Raw genomic sequence first — 16364 nt, forward strand, 5'->3', positions numbered from 1 at the left:
AAGAACTGGAGAAATTGTGGTTCAATTCAAGTGTTTCAGGGGCTTTTGTCGGCTGTTTGCCTTATATAGAAGTTATATGGGCTTTTTTAGAATTACCGATTTAATGGATGTAACTTGCTGTTGAACAATGAGGCCCATTTTTTAGTAGCATTTAAATGCATATAAAGATGATTTCCCTACATGAGAAAATTCATTGCCACCTTTCAGTTAAGGGAACCGTTACACTTCCACAATTATGTTTTGAAACTGAAGAACCCAGATTACCAATAATGAATTCCCTCTTCCATCATAACCACAGTTTCTGCAGAATAACTAGCTGTGCCTCTTCCTTTTCAGTGTTTTCATGTTTGCTTTTTGCATACTTTTAGAACATTACTTCATATAAACTTTTTGGCACCTTTGCTTATGGTTCTACTGTGGGTAAAACCAATCACCAAGGACTACATTATGAACCCTCCACTGGGTAAAGAAAGTGTGCCCTTGTAAGTATGAATTGGTGTTGTAATTTTTTTTTGGTGGGGGGGTTATTTTTCAAAATTTCAGTAACTACTGATTTATTCTGATAAGTTATTTTGTTTATGAATAGTGAAGATTACAATATTAAAATTGAAACTGCTATTTTACTCTTGAAAATCTGACGAAAGGGCCTATTCTCCCACGTAATAATCATTAATAATCATTAAGCGAGCTTTGCTCTTTATCACATTTTCTCATTTTTTTACAAAGCTAAGACTTAAGACTAGCAAACTCTTTTGTATATCTGTAGCTTAAAAAAATTGGTTCTGATTGTTTAACAAATACACATTTGTTCACCATTTAAGGCCATTTCCTAGGTTAAATAATTTGACATTGATAATACATATCTAGAATAGACATTTTAAGGTCTCCTTTGTCATATGCAATAGAAAAAAATAAAGACAAAAGTTAATTAGTCCTAGGCAATAGTGAGGTTGTAACATAGGTAAGTTAATTTATTTAGGGTGACTGGATACTTACCTCAAATTACACATTACTGGTGAATATTACCCAGTTCAGATTAGCTTATTCCAATGAAAACTGAAGCCACGTTAGTAAAGTTTTCATCTTCAGAAATGTATGGGAATATAGACAATACACCTGTGTTTGAAAGTCATAGTAGCTATATTTTTTTCTCTGAAATTTGATCTTGCTCCAGACCCTGCTCTTCCACATTAAGTTGAAACTCCTAAATTAGCTATTCTGAGATCTTGCTCCTCTCCTCCCCAGTTTCAGTAGAGGAGGAGGCAAAATAGACAAGAGGCTCTCGGGTTTTGCTGCAGAGTTATAACAAGATTTTTAGGCCAATATTGTAGAAATGGAGCCACAGGAAGCTGGGAGCTTAGCTCCCTTATTCTCCTCATTAGCCCTCTATTTTTCAACTTCCCATCTTTGTTCACTCTTCAAATACAATAGCCCCACCTCTCCCTTCCACGTCCCTGCCAACTGCTGGACAATTCCATTAAGTAGTCAAAGCTCTTTAGTAAAGTTCAAAATTGTTTGTTTGAATTTTGGAGCTCTTATTTTGGCTAGCAAAAGCAACCAGGCAGGCATCTTGTCTCCATTAATCAGGCACTAAGTTACAGAAAAACCAAACAGCTAATTGACCTGTACCTAACCCCAGCTCTTAGAACAGTGTTTGACACACAGAGAGCACTTAACAAATACCATAAAAAATAGCTGACTCCTCTCCTGTAATGTAGACTGGAGTTCATAGAAAGTAAATCCTTTATTTGCAAATCAAGGGCTCAAATTGGCTGTAGTGTAGACTCAACCCCTAAATGGCCAGAAATCCACATGAATTACTTGAAGAGAATTTGCTAGTATGAAGGAACAACTTCATTGGAATATTTTTGTTTGAAATGCTTTCTTTGTCCTTTGTAGAAAAATTACTACTAGTCTTTAACTTGTTAAACTTAGTTTAGAGAACAAAAGTTGGTCCCTGATGGTTTTAGCAACAGCCTGTACCTAATAAAAGTCTAGTGCTTGGCACATATTTGTAAGGGACATTTATATTCAGAATATACTTGAAGCATTTAATGGTGTTCTGAAATTTGTGATGGTTTTTTAAATAATTGTTCTGTTGAATTTAATTCTCTGCTGTCTTAAAGTACATGGTCTGGTCATAAATCATTCCAAAATAGTGTCTTAGGTGTACATATAGTAGAATTAAACCTGTAAGACTCTTTAGAGTATATGAGTGTTGTTGTGATTAGGTTGCATTATTCCAAGAGAGGAAATACAAATAAAGAATGTTTAGTTGCCAACAGAAAAGCCATGCATAGTCCTATATAGACTTCATTATTGATTTTGTTACATAAGTATATTAAGGAGTGTATTCAGTAGAGCATCAAACTGAAGAGGAAGGTTTCATCCGAATGTTTTTTACATACTGATATTTAGGTTGGATTCTTAGACTGCACCCTCCTAAGTGACAGGGATCATGTCTTATTCCCAAATGTGTATTCTCTCCCAATATCTAGTACAGTGCTCTGCACATAGTAAGGGCTCAGTAAGTACTATTTCTATTAGTTGTATACAAGAAAGCTTCTGAGCTAACTTAGCCTTCTCGCTAGGCATTGTCTTAGCTAGGGAAGGAAACGTGCTTTGCCGATCTGCCCTTTCGATCCTGTGACCCAAAGTTTCTTATCCTAGTGAAGATGATAGGCTATGCGTATTGCTTCCGGATTCCCTCTTAGCTGCAGCCCTCAATGTTTTTCAGCCCTCTCTTTTCCGGAGAAGATCATTAGCAAGAGGTAGAGAAGTTTTTATTATTTGTCACAAGCAATCTACAATTAAGACTACAGTCCAGAGATTATTCAATTAGTAGATAAATATTCAGGTGTCACTGAAGTGCATCTTGACCTTTGGGAACTTTGTTTCAACTCTTGAACTGCAGAATGACAGACTCCACATTTGATACCCTGCGGCTATGGCTGATCATCCTGTTGTGCGCTTTGCGGTTAGCTATGATGCGCAGTCACCTACAAGCCTACCTGAACTTGGCCCAGAAGTGTGTCGATCAGATGAAGAAGGAAGCTGGAAGGATAAGTACAGTCGATCTACAGAAAATGGTATGTGGTTTCAAGGAACAAAGATAAATATAGGCCAGTTAATTAGCCTCTCTTTAATGTAGGAAATTATGTGTCATGCGTGTAGACCATTTTTGAAATTTTTCTTAAAGTTAATGTATTAGAATGATTGATACAGAACAGAGAGAAGATAGCTAGTTGGGTTTCTATTCCTAGTTCTGGATTTGCTGCTAGGAAGCAACCTAGCCTACTGGAAAGAGTACAGTACTGGGAGTCAGGAGACCTGGGTTCTAATTCCAGCTCTGTTACTATCCTGCAGTGTGACAGTGGGCAACTCCTCAGTGCCTTAGTAAAGTGGCGATAAGTCACCTGTTGTTCATGCTTCCAAGACGGAGCCCCATGTGGGACAGGAACTGCCTGTGATCTGATTATCTTTAATCTACCCAAGCACTTAGAAACTGGGCTAAACATATAGTGCAAAATAAATATAACTAACCCTGAAATTTTAGGTTGGAATGAAGGTTGTATTCATATGAAAGAAACTAATAAGTGGGATTCTTGTGTGTGTTTTTGTGTGTATCTGCATAGTTGAACATGTTTAAGGTGATTTTTCAGGAGTAAATAGTTCTGTATTAGTCTTCATGGAAAATGTAGTTGTTATAAGTCTAACAATGGCTGAACCAAAGAGCAAAACAGACATTAGGGGGCCATTTAGCACCGGACATTAATCATTCAGTCAGTGAATGGCATTTATTGACTGTATAGTATGTGCAGAGCACTGTATTAAGTGCGTGGGAGAGTACAGTATGAGAGAGTTGGTAGATACATTCCCTGCCTATAAAGAGCTTATAATGTAGAGGTCATACCCACCTTTCCACTGGAAGAACCATAGCTCACCAGTTGTGCCTGTTTGATAGACTGCTTTGGCCTTCCCGCGTCCTCTGTCCATCCCCCCCACAGGACAGTTTTCCAATTCCCCAGGAACATGGGCAGGTAGTGGCAGGGCTGGGAGAAAGTATGGAAGTGCTAGCAAGTTCAGGCAGGGGTTATAAAATTTTTGTATCCCCCAGCCAAATAGCACAGCTGCCTTGTCTGGAAGAGCCCAGTGTAGTACTTTCCAGCCCTTCCCTATACAACTGCCTAAAAAAAATTACTAACCTCTTTTTGTAATCACTTAAAGTGCTTCTTCTATTGATTGAGCTTGTATTGTAATGTGCTTAGGACAGTGCTTTGCACATATAAGTGCTCAATAAATACTGTTGTTCAATTGGAAAGAGGTTGGTAACACCATTAAGATACCGGGTCAGATCTGTTCATTTTCCATGTACTTTTTTGCCATCAGAGTCTTAGATCTATCGAGGCTTTTCTAGTCTGTAAGCAATTTGTGGACAGGGATCGTGTTTACTTACCGTATTGGATTGTACTCTCTGAAGCCCTTACTACAGTGCTCTCCACAGTGCTCAGTAGATATCATTGATTAGTTCCTGCCCCACGTTGATGACATGGAACTTATACGTCCGTACTAAATGCCACATATTTTTACTCTCTCCTCCTCCTTGTAGTTCTTCTGTCTCCTCCCCTTCCTCTGCCTCTTTCCCTCCCTTCCATCCCTATCACTTTCCCTACTCATGCAGTAGTGGTGCCTTTTTTTCAGGTATTAATTCCACACATCCTGTCATTCACTAGATTTGACTTTGGTATTTGTAACTCATATGAGGGAGTTCACTTGCTTTGAGGCATTAGTTTTCATGGATGAAATAAAATAGTCTCTTCAGAAATAGTCTAATGTATTTCTGACACATCGACAAGCTATACCCTTCCTTCCAAGTAATGGGTGAGCTGTTAGTTGCGTAACATTTTTCGGTAACCTTGGTCCCCCTTTAAAAGAAAAAAATAAAAGAACCTCTTCTTTTTTATGCATTCTTAACAGTCGGTGTCCCAGAGAGTTGGATCTTCCCAAAGGCAATATTTTAGGTGTCATGGGGGAAACATTAGCATTCAGCTTTTTTTTATTTTTTCAGAAAAATCACCTATCTTAAGCAGCTCAGTTAAATTGACAACCTGTTTAAAGGCTTGGTGTGATCATTCATAACATGACAGTTGTATTAAGGGTTTCTTTTTGTTTTTGTTTTTGTTTTTGCATCTTCAGTCATTCAGGACTTTTGTTGGTTGCAGGTGGCGCGTGTGTTTTATTACCTTTGTGTAATTGCCCTGCAGTACGTGGCACCTCTGGTAATGCTGCTCCACACAACTCTGCTTTTGAAAACACTAGGTAGGCATGAGATGACAAATGAGAACAATAATGTTTGTGTTCCCTCTGCAGATGTTTTTATTAATTCAGTGCATTTATTAAGTGCTCGGTGTCTGGGTGCTGCAACGTTCACATAATGACACGGGCCCTTCTCAGCTGAAGCCTACAGTCCTAAAAATAGTGAGGAAACAGAAGTACTTTGTTAACATGGAAAATATCCCAGTGGTTGTTCCTTGAAACACCAGTTTCTGTATTCTTAGGCCTCTAAATCTTTCTCATTAGTCACTTTTTGTATATAAGGAAGGAGATTTTGGTTTTCCTTCCTTTCCTTTTCCTAGGTAGTAAAACTTAGTCCCCAAAGCCTTTTACAGAAAGTCAGGTCTCTTCTTTGAGTTGATAGCTTCTCCTTTCTTTTTTGTTCCATAGGTCTATCTGAGAGAGTAGAGAGGAATAGTTTATCTAAGAAAGTTATGAATGAGGTATATTCCACAGGACCATATGGATTCAATAGTGGAGATTCAACTAGATAGTGAATCCCTCCCCAAAGGCTCATATTTTGCACTTCTCTCTAGTCCTCTAGGGCCTAGTAGGTTTTTTTTATGTAACAGGTGGTGGTGATGAATGTAAAAGTTCTGTTAACCCCAATTAGATGTATGCATGGAGTTTGCATCCCAAAATTGTTTAATTATAAATTATAATTTACAGATTAAGCTAATGAAAAATATTAGGGTGAAGAGAAAAATACGTCTGGCCTTGAAAGTACAGATTGTTTTTTGAAAATTCAAATTTCAAGAGAAACGTGTTTTCATTGTTAGAAAGGATGTTGAATGTTTTGGTTTCTTTGCTTTGAAACAGGGCTATGTAGAAGATCAGACTTGATTTCAGACCTTGGCTCTAAAGAAAGGATGATTTTTTTCATTTGTTTTTACCAGATTTACTGTAATGAGATCAGATTTCAGTTTAGACATTTTTCAATTGCATGTCTGCCTTCAGTTATGGCCTGGTAAATATCTACTCACTCAGGAAAAGAATTTTTGCCAGGATAGTTGTGAAGACTTCTGATTGAATTAGTTTTACTACTTGTGCTCCTTTTGGGAGGAGGGCTGGCTCTTAAAGCAGTTTAGAGGACTGGTAAATTTTTTGTATTTATTCGCAGTGTTAGCTTAGATAATAACACCTGGTTCTTACAGGCGTTAGAGTTTGTTACTATTTGTACTTCATTTATGCTTCATTTACTCTCTTGGATTTTACAGGGAATCATTCCTGGGGGATCTATCCTGAGCCTAGCTCTGACTCGCCAATGGAGGTTAACCCACACTCCTCTTCTGTTAACTCTGAATTGCCATCTACCGATGGAAAAATGAAGGTAACTGTAACACAAGTAACCGTGGCATTGAGCAGCCTAAAGAACATTTTCACTCCTCTGCTCTTCCGAGGGCTTCTGTCATTTTTGACCTGGTGGATTGCTGCTTGCCTCTTTTCCACGAGCCTTTTTGGGCTTTTTTATCACCAATACCTGACTGTGGCATAAACTAAATCAACTAACAAAAAGATGCCGGCGTTAAACTCTAGAGACAACTCCATGCGCTCTGTGGGCTGAAGGAAACCAGAAGAGAACAAACGTGAAGAAAAGGAGGAAACGTACCATCCGAATATCTTGTTATAATGCTTCCTCTGCATTCTCAGGGTGAATTAATGTTATGTTGTTTAAAATCACAAGTTAGTTTGTTCACTGGGTTGCCTGACGTGGGGTAACTTGACTGTTGAATTGCAGCGTTGGAACTGTGACAAACCTTTTTTTTCCTTTTTTTTTTTTTGTATGGCCAGTGGGGGGACTATTTATGGGGATAGTGCTTGTGATCACCATGGTTTCCAGAAACACCCAGCTGTCCTCAATTTTGCATGTGATGTTTGTCATTGATGATGACCCTTAGAGATATTGCGGTACTGGTGGTGGGTGGCTGCCTAATGAACAATCTTGAAACTGAGCCATACTTGAGAGGAGGGGGAAGGAGAGAAAATCACTTCTGTTGGAAGAGTCTTAGTTGCTCTTCTAGGAGAATAGCGTTAAAAAAAAATCCAAAAGGACAGAAGAAATAGCTACTGTATATTACAGTAAAAGGAAGCTCTATCATATTTGAATATAGTGGAGTGTGTATTATCAGCAAGTATTCCTGCTCAAAAGTAGCAGGGATGTTGTTAAAAATGTATTTTGTCTCAACCTCTGCAATCCTTTTTAAGTAATGAATGGCCATACGAACACTTGCAAGTGCAGCTTGGTGCTAAAGTCGGTCCTTCCAAATCCACTTGGGTCTCAATTTTTATGTTGCCCCACATATAGCTTGATAAAGTCCATCAGTTCACTAAAATGATCCAATTTTGTTACCAACACTGACCCACTTTTTTTTTTTTTTTTACAAATTACTTTGTAATCCTGCTGACTTGTATGTATGTATTGTGTGTGTGCGTGTATATATATATATATATACATATATTATATATCGGATATATAATATATTGATCTATGAAAGATGAAAATATAGAATCCTTATATTATAAATTGCTGAATGTATATTACATGTGGTTGGGGATGTTTATGTATCCAGAAATTCAAAAATCTTTCTCAAATGGATATTAAAAAGTGTTTTTGAAAGTCCAGTAGAAAGAGCTGTTCATTTGTGTTGCCTGTCTGAGGGCACTTTTGGAATCCCCCAAATGGTCAGGGTTCTTAACTAAGAACTCTCACCCCAAAAGTAATTCTATATGTCATGGAAATTAAAATGCCTGTCCTTTTAGGGACCAGCACTTAAATAGGCTCTAATTAAAGACTGACGGGATTACGTGGGTCTATTTGAAACCGTTTGCTTTTTAGGTTAAGAAATATTATTTTTGTAAGTTACGTATCAATTGTGGTGGGAATTAATCAAGAACATATATCCTTGACAAATTTTTCTTAATTAGGATAGTAATTTTATGTTTAAAATTAAATATGAAAAAATGTTAAGTTTTTAGATTTATTGGCTTTTTACATTTGTAACCAAAATTAGGAATGTGAAGCTCACAGAACTTGGCTTTTAAAAATAATTGATCACATTTCAGAGCATCGTCCCTTTGTCTCATCAGAAAAAAGTGACACATAAGGAAAGGGACCATTTTAATAGTGCTTATAAAAGGTGGGCTTTAGAACTTAAACTTTGAATTCCTGAAGTCCTACAAAGCTTGCAGTACTTTGAGCTTTTGAACTTTATAATGTTGAATGAATTTTCTATACAAAGACAATCAGTTCCGTTCATTTGTGTATCTCTCCATTCAGGGTCTCTCCACCCACTGATTTGGGTGGAGAAATATGCCACTTTTGAAACTACAGTGACAACTAACCCAAAAACTATTTTAGCCTTGCACTTAGAACTAGGTTTTTCAAAAAGTCCAGATTTGGGGCATTCCAAATAATGTGTTCAAGTTTGACTAAGTGTATTTGTGTAGAGATGGCACTTTAAGAAGCTGGAGTGGAAGATAGAATTAGTTTATTTTTAAGAGCAAGGACATTCAGACTCGTGGAAAGATTATTTCTTAACCAGGCATAGTCAGGAGCAAAGTAAAACAATTAATGTATCCTGAAAAAAATCTGAAGAGAAATTCACCAAAGCAATTGATGAGTTTGAGGGGGTAACGAAAACCTAACTAGAGTGCAATGGTGAAAATTATTACAATAATCCCACAGGATGTAAAGGTGGTTCTTTTTATGAAAATGATAAGTATTGCAAAATATTCAAAGCCCCAATGTTTTATAAAATAATCAACTCCACAATGCCTGGTAGATTTTCTGAGCTCTCTTATAATTGAAATTTTTTTTGAATGGCAAATAATTATTCATTCAGAAAAAGCAAAACTAAGGGATTTTTGAATGTGGAGTTTTCACGGAGCTTTAACTGACTCAAAGATTCAGAATCTAATGACGTTTGTGGTCCCAGAGTTTGAACTACCATTTCTCTCTCCTTTTTTCTAGTTCTCCTCTTCTCTCGATCTCCATTATTATGTAATGTTGCACACAAAGTTCCTATTCATGTAATTGCATCATTAACTCAGTGTCACATCTTATAACTTTGAACTTGTTTAGAACCTTTAGAAGGGAGGGATATGGGCAGTGTCATAAAACACGTGTCAAATTTTCCAAAGTAGTGTTTTCTTTATTTTTAAATATTCCTTTCTGCTAACTAGCCTTTTTGTGTTTTTTGTGTGGTTGTGTTAATTGGTTAGTCTATTCCTTGCCAAACCTTGACTGAGTTTGCCCTGGTCACAGCTTTTTTGATGGAACGGTGGCCGTTTTTTTTTGGGGGGGGGACCTCATTTATTTTTGTACAATGATTAGACGTACTGCTGAGGATTAAAAGAAAGATTATTTTTTCTCTCCTCCTGCTGAGCTGTACTACCTATCCTATCAAATCGTACATATTTATTTAGCAGATTTTTGTTAACTTGGGAAAAACATAACTCCAAATACAACTGACCATATTACTTAGTGGGCACAATAAATGTCAATCAGACTAAAGATACACATCTCCCGTAGTCAACAGGACAGCTTGGATTGTTCGTAGTGCAGATAATGACATCACATCATTCATTTTCTTAGTAGTTATCCTTATGGCTCATTGACACACACAAAAAAAATACTACGACTGGTAAGACTTTGCTGGCGATTTGTCGTCCCTGATGGGAATTGTTGTGAAGTAGTGGACAGATACATTTTTGTTCACTCAGAACCACACTTTGTTGTATGGTGTGACGCATATTTGGCATAAATGAAGGCTGAGATTTTTTACTAAGAACACAGTAAGATTCAACTTGTAATGAATTCAACTTCTAAAGTGCCCCTATACTGTTGTCAGTCAGGTGGTGTGTGGTTTAATTTGAGTGCCTCTGGCTTTTATTAGCATTCATATTTTGAGGACTCGGAGGGTTTCAAAGGAGTCCCCAGTGCCTAGAGCAATATAACTTGTCTCTCTGGTAGACAAAAAACACTTTTCTTCTTCCCTTCACATGGCAGGTGGTCTTTTAATATACAGATTAACATATACCCTTAAGGAATGGCTTCACTTCATTATTACCTAAATTCATTGTTATTTAAGGGGGCTAGAGGCTGTGAGAAGAGTCTGAGGTTAAAAATCAGGCTTATGCCTATGAAGACTTAATACTATTAATCAATAGTATTTATTGAGTGCCTGCTTTGTGCAGACTACTGCAGTAAGTACTTGGGAGAATTCAATAGGGTTAAAAGATACAATCCCTGTCCAGAAGGCGCATTCTATTAAAACACTAACAAGTATTTTGAGAAAGATGTATAGCACTTTTTTTTTGTTGTTTTGCTTTTTAGTTTCCAGCTTCAGTCTCAGAGCAGAGTTTCAGAAAACTCAAAAAAAAAAAAAAGCATTAGGAAATAATTCTTATTTTTCTTTAAAAGTGTCTAAATTGCCCAGAACTCAGCACTATTTACTTTCCATCCCATACTCCTTAGAGGAGTAATTTGCCAACCGGTGGAGGAACGGTTTGGGACTATTATCATTTTTTGCAAGTGGCTCACCAACCCTCTGAAATCTTTGTCCCTATCCCAGTTTTTCCCCAATTCTCCCAAATTGATTATCCCCCACTTACCGGGCCGAACCTCTTGAGAGTTGCAAGGGGTGGAGTGATGATATAAGATGTCCGGTTCTCCGTATCAACTCACTTTCCCACCCTCACTCCCAGGGACGTGGGTCTTCATTGAAAGGTATAGCTTGGTTCTTCTCTTTGAGCCCTTAGGATCCTCATGGGAGTTTGGGGGCACACCAGATTGATCATAGTGTTTGCAGCCAGTTTTTCCTGGCAACCGTAAGTCATCGCACATCTTTCCTGGCCAACATTTTCATTTTTATATAGGTTGAAAGAGATAATGCAAGTTGAAAGTATTTTAAATGTTTAGCGGGGATGTATATAGATTTTCCCCATGGGCTTCAAAGATCAGTACTAGCCTGAAATGGACGTAATTTACAGGTCCAATGTTGGATGAACTTTGTATTAATTTATGTGAATGTCATCAGTTAAGATAACGTGAGTATTCAAAAATGCTGCTACATGCTGATAGAAATGTGAGTTGCTATTAAAACTTCTGTGACTCTGAAAGGCAAGCGCCCTAAAAGCAAATATCACATGGAGGCTGAGTTCAGCAGGCCATCAAGTTAAATTTTTACCTACAAAATAATTCGATGGGGTATGAAATGCCATTCTATATTTTTATAGTCTTTTGGGGAAAGTTCTATTGCCATGACTCTGGTCCAAAGCTTGCGTCTCCTATTTTGAAGAAAGATCAACTCTTCAGTTTCTTCTTTCATGCAGGATTGCAAACGTAAGGGAGAATGAACTACAATCTCTTCGATACGTTTATGCTGTGTTGTTTAGTCTGGAAAGGGCAGCATACCTTAACTGGCCGGCCTTCAAATAGTAATAATAGCGGTATTTGTGGAGCGCTTACTATGCACCGATTACTGTACTAAGCTCTGGGATAGATAAAATATAATCAGGTCAAACACAGTCCTGTCCCACGTGGAACTTGTAGTGTAAGGGAGAAAGGGTACTTAATTCCTACTATAAAGATGAGAGAACTAGAGAAGAGAGATCTTAAGTAATCGCCCCAAGGTTACACAGCAGCAGACAAGTGGCAGAGCTTGTCAAACCCAGATCTCAGACTCGCCTTCCATTAGGAATGCTGCTGTTCATATGAGAACATTAATCAGTTATTTTCCTTGTCCTCGGATGTCAGAACTAAGGGAGAAGAGGTTTAGGTAGAAACAGGGAACAGTTGGTTTAAACTCGATTAGTAGGTGAATTGTGGAGTCTTACCCTGAAGAACTTTTTTATAAAAAGAAAGAGACCACAATCGATCCAGATGGTTTAACCAGCTACCTGCCTGGAGGCAGGGAGTTAAACCAGGTAGCCTCTTGAAGGAACAGAATTTTAGCTGGTTAAAATGCACCGTCCAACCTACCCATTGATATTTTTGATAGAGATGATAAATGGGGAATGGGCAAGTTTTAAAAAAGAATACTTGCAAATTAGGTAAACATTGAATTTTTTGATAACTCAAGATGAATCTGAAAGCTGGAGAACTGTTTGTGCTCTAAATTTTAAGAAGAAATTACTGAATGTACATATGCAAACCATTGACTCAAAACAACTCATATCAGTTTGAATTTAGTGTGGCATATACAAAATGGTTTTCAGGTTATACATTTAGAAATCATTTGCAGTGTGCGTAGGCTTATGCAGGTACTACTAAGACGCTTGAAGATGAATAAAGATATGCAAAAACTTACTGCTTTGAATTAGCTTTAGTCGCAGTAGAAGTGTGGTTTGTTGTTTTCAGGTGTTTTGTAATGGCAAAACAATATATGCTGCTTTTCTAAGAAAAAAAATCAGATATAATTTTCATTGAAAATTTTCTTAAACCCAGACAGTGCAACCACATCAGTTTTCCTTTTTTAAATAGTTATTAAGTACTGATAGCAAAAGATGTTTTGATACTTTTAATACTTTTAATAATTCCTTTATAATATTTTAGTTTTAATTCCACCAAATATACTTTTCTCCCCCTCCCTATTTCTTTGAGTTTATGTAATTTTGAGATTTCTGCCTTTTGACCTGTAGTCCATAAGGAGAAAATAAAGTTTGTAATTTATTAGGGCAGTCCCGATCATTTGTAAGTGTACCAAGTTGTAGTATGAGCTTCAGAATATTTTTCTTTCGTTTCAACTCACAGAGGGAAATGTCTGGAATCTCAAAAGTATCATACAATAGAGTATTCTCTAAATAGCTCTACTGATTGTAAAATCACTTATGTGATAAAACTAACTTTACAACTTTCTTTTTGATCAACAAAGTTCTTACTGGGAAGGCTGTTTCAGGGATTTTATATGTATTTCATTTTTTAAATAACACCTGTAAAATTTTGTGAAGCAGTGTTCCCATAAGCTCTTAGATCATTTTTACTCATCTTTATAAGTTTGTGTACCTGTCTATATCTGAAACTTGCACCTTTCAAAATTATGAGTGTTTTGTAAAGTAGGATAAAGAAATACAAGAGTTCTTTTGTAAGTCTCATTGGTCCCCAGTCTTGTATTATTTCTCCTTAATGTGTATAAAATGCCACATTTAATAACTTTATTTACTCTTTTGTATCCAATAAAGATATAAATTATAACATCTTCATTTAAAAAAAATTCCCATTCACTTTTAGTGTATTCAAGCAGTTATTTAAAATTCTAAATCATATAGTGAAATGCTTTACACCCCCAAAATTAGATTTGTTAGCATTGTTGCTTGTTTCATATGTTATAGTGTCACCAAAAAGGGGAGATGGGCATCTTTGCAGAGATTACTTATTAAAAGCAAATATAGGTGCCAAGAAACGACAATTTTCTTAAAGCTATTGATGTTACAGTCATAAAACATGACTCCTTAGGAGGCCAAATAATGCTAATTATTGCATTACTGAAAACCATAGCATACTGGGAGCGGGAGGGATGAGGGAAGTTACCTTTTGGCAACAAGGAGATGATGAAACGTATAAGCAACATTTTCAAACTAATAAGGAGTTCAGCAAATTTAAAGCACACACCATCCTACTTTCAAATACTAACTCTAAAAATACTGCTGAACCTCAATACCTTTAAAACTATGCAACGAAAAGATTCATTCCTTTACAGGGAACCAAGGAAAGAGAAAATGAATTATTTGGAATGATTTGAGCAGTGGTAGTATTTATGAAGCATCTACTGTGTGCTGAATGTGGTACTAAGGGCTGCGAGAGGAGACACAGGTAAGAATTAAGACACGGTCCATGTCCCTCGTAGGGCTTACAATTTAATAAGCAGCTTTCACTGTATTCTCTTCAGTAGGTCAGGGAACAGATGTGACAAAGAAATGTAATAGGTTCATATGCCTATTGCTGCAGGGTGAGGAGATGACCAATTGTGACAGAACCTAATATCCTGTTGCCATCAGCAGTTTCTTCCAATTATTTGTTTCCTGTTATAGGGCAAACTGTCCAAAAACTGTCCTCTCTACTTTGGTTGAAAAAAAAACAACCTGTTTTTAATATAATGGCACTACCCCTCTGCATTTCCTTTGGGGTCACACTAAGTGTTAGGTTTAGTGCAGTAAGAAAATGTAAAACTCTGAACTTCCCTGCCCAAACCCACCTACAGAGAGTTGTTAGGGTATTTTTGGTCAAGGATAATAGCTTGCAATGCTGCAGGAAGAAGCAGAGAGCTAAAGAGGAAGGAATAATGTAAACATAGAAAAGAAAATGTTGGTAAAACAGGAAAGTAACATTCATTAGGTTTTTAAATGTATGTTTTATAACAATGTACATGCATACTGTAGAATGTAATTCTTATATTGGGCTTTGAGGTTAGGTTTTATTTTTTTTCAGAACTAGAATTTTGAGTATTTAAAATCTTGTGCTCTCCAGATAATGTAATTCAATGGGAAATAAGATCCAAATCAAAAATGATAGTACTTGAATAATCTTAAATTGATCATTCTGCATATTAAGGATTATACTTGTAAACTTAGTTGTTTGCATTAATAATTGTGTACGCGCCAAAGGAAGAACGTCTTCAAAGAAAGGACCTATAGCCATCTAGGCTTCTAGGCCTGAAATAAAATGGCTTGAGCAATTTTTGTAATAATTTTATGTATATTTGGGAGGTCGGGGGAGAGAAGGATTTGCCCCCCATGCACCTACTGAACTGTACACATTCATTTTCCTACACTATATGTAGGAAACCCACGTCCTTTTGCTGCTAATATTTTATTAAGTGATTGAAAGAAGCCGTTTATCTTCTTTCTTGGTAGTTTGCATGCCAGTCAGATTTTTATTTAACAAGATGGGTAAGAAATAGACTTGCAGATTTACACTAAAATATTGCCAAGAATATAAATGCTGTGAGATTTTACTGACATGGGGTCATTGGGTGGAAGGGGTTTGTTTTGGGCTTTTTTAATTTCTCCTCTTTATATTTCCTTCAAAAGTGATTGTGACATTTTTTGTGCCCATTCAATAATGCTTTAGCACAGGTTGAAACTGAGGTTTATTTGGTTTTAATTAGCAAATTGAAGTTTTCAGAATGGCTACAGGAGAAGTTTATAGTCTTTACAAGAAATCCTCAAACTGATGATTATTGTGAACTACAATTATAAATGGGGGCAGAAATGTTTAAAACATTCTCTTATTTAAAAGCTGATTTATGTTAGAACAGTCTGCATGTATTTTACTCTTTCCCTGCATAATTTATTTAAATTATTTGTTTATGCTCCATACCCACAAATGTAGTATAAACTGTTACATTGTTTTGCACAATGCTGCCCAGATCCTAAACACAGCAACTTGAAAACCAAAGACAAATAAAACCTGTTTTTCTTATATTTAAATTTTTATATCTTGTATATCTGTTAAACATTTCTCCATCATTTTTCAGACATATAAAATAAACAAAAAGCAAAACCTCAAGTAACATTATTAAAACAATGTGCTATGCCTTTAAGACAATCTATTGGAGTCAAATGTTATACAGAAGACCTTATTGACCATTGGAAAAAGAATTGCAGTTAACTTATTGCAAGTACATTACATTAGAAAAAATTGCATGTAAACACCACACTAACTGGAAATAATTTAACTCAGACTTGGTCTACATAGCGTTCTTGGGAGTGTAAAGTATATTCTGTGATGTAAAAATCAGAGGGTTTGAGATGCAGAACTTTGCATTTCATTATCAAATAATCATGTAGGCTCAATCCTCCAGGCCACAAACCAGTCAGACTATGTAATTTTTTTTGTTGCTTTGTTTTTTCTTTTCATCCTTTGATTTCTCAGAGAATAATCTAGTATTCCTCTGGTTTGCTATGTAAACTACGCTTGCATTTGAAACACTCAACTGAACACTTCCATGATATTCTGCACATGTCCTAACTCAGGGCACTCTTTTCCTGAAAAGAAAGGTACTTGATCCCAGTTTTTCACTTGGACCAAG

At 36.5% G+C, this 16364-nt stretch overlaps 1 protein-coding gene across 1 annotated transcript in view; it reads left to right on the forward strand.

Annotated features, from left to right (window-relative positions):
* Positions 1-15756, forward strand: part of TMEM161B (transmembrane protein 161B) — a 65453-nt gene extending 49697 nt beyond the window's left edge. Inside the window, exons 9-12 of the mRNA XM_029059374.2 lie at positions 369-482; positions 2915-3089; positions 5223-5319; positions 6552-15756. Of these exons, the coding sequence (XP_028915207.1) occupies positions 369-482; positions 2915-3089; positions 5223-5319; positions 6552-6829 (664 nt within the window). The 3' untranslated portion in view covers positions 6830-15756. The remainder of the gene's footprint in view (positions 1-368; positions 483-2914; positions 3090-5222; positions 5320-6551) is intronic.
* Positions 15757-16364: the final 608 nt, after the last annotated feature.

This window comes from Ornithorhynchus anatinus, chromosome 1 (genome assembly GCF_004115215.2).
Source record: "Ornithorhynchus anatinus isolate Pmale09 chromosome 1, mOrnAna1.pri.v4, whole genome shotgun sequence".
In the NCBI taxonomy this organism is placed as follows: Eukaryota; Metazoa; Chordata; class Mammalia; order Monotremata; family Ornithorhynchidae; genus Ornithorhynchus; species Ornithorhynchus anatinus.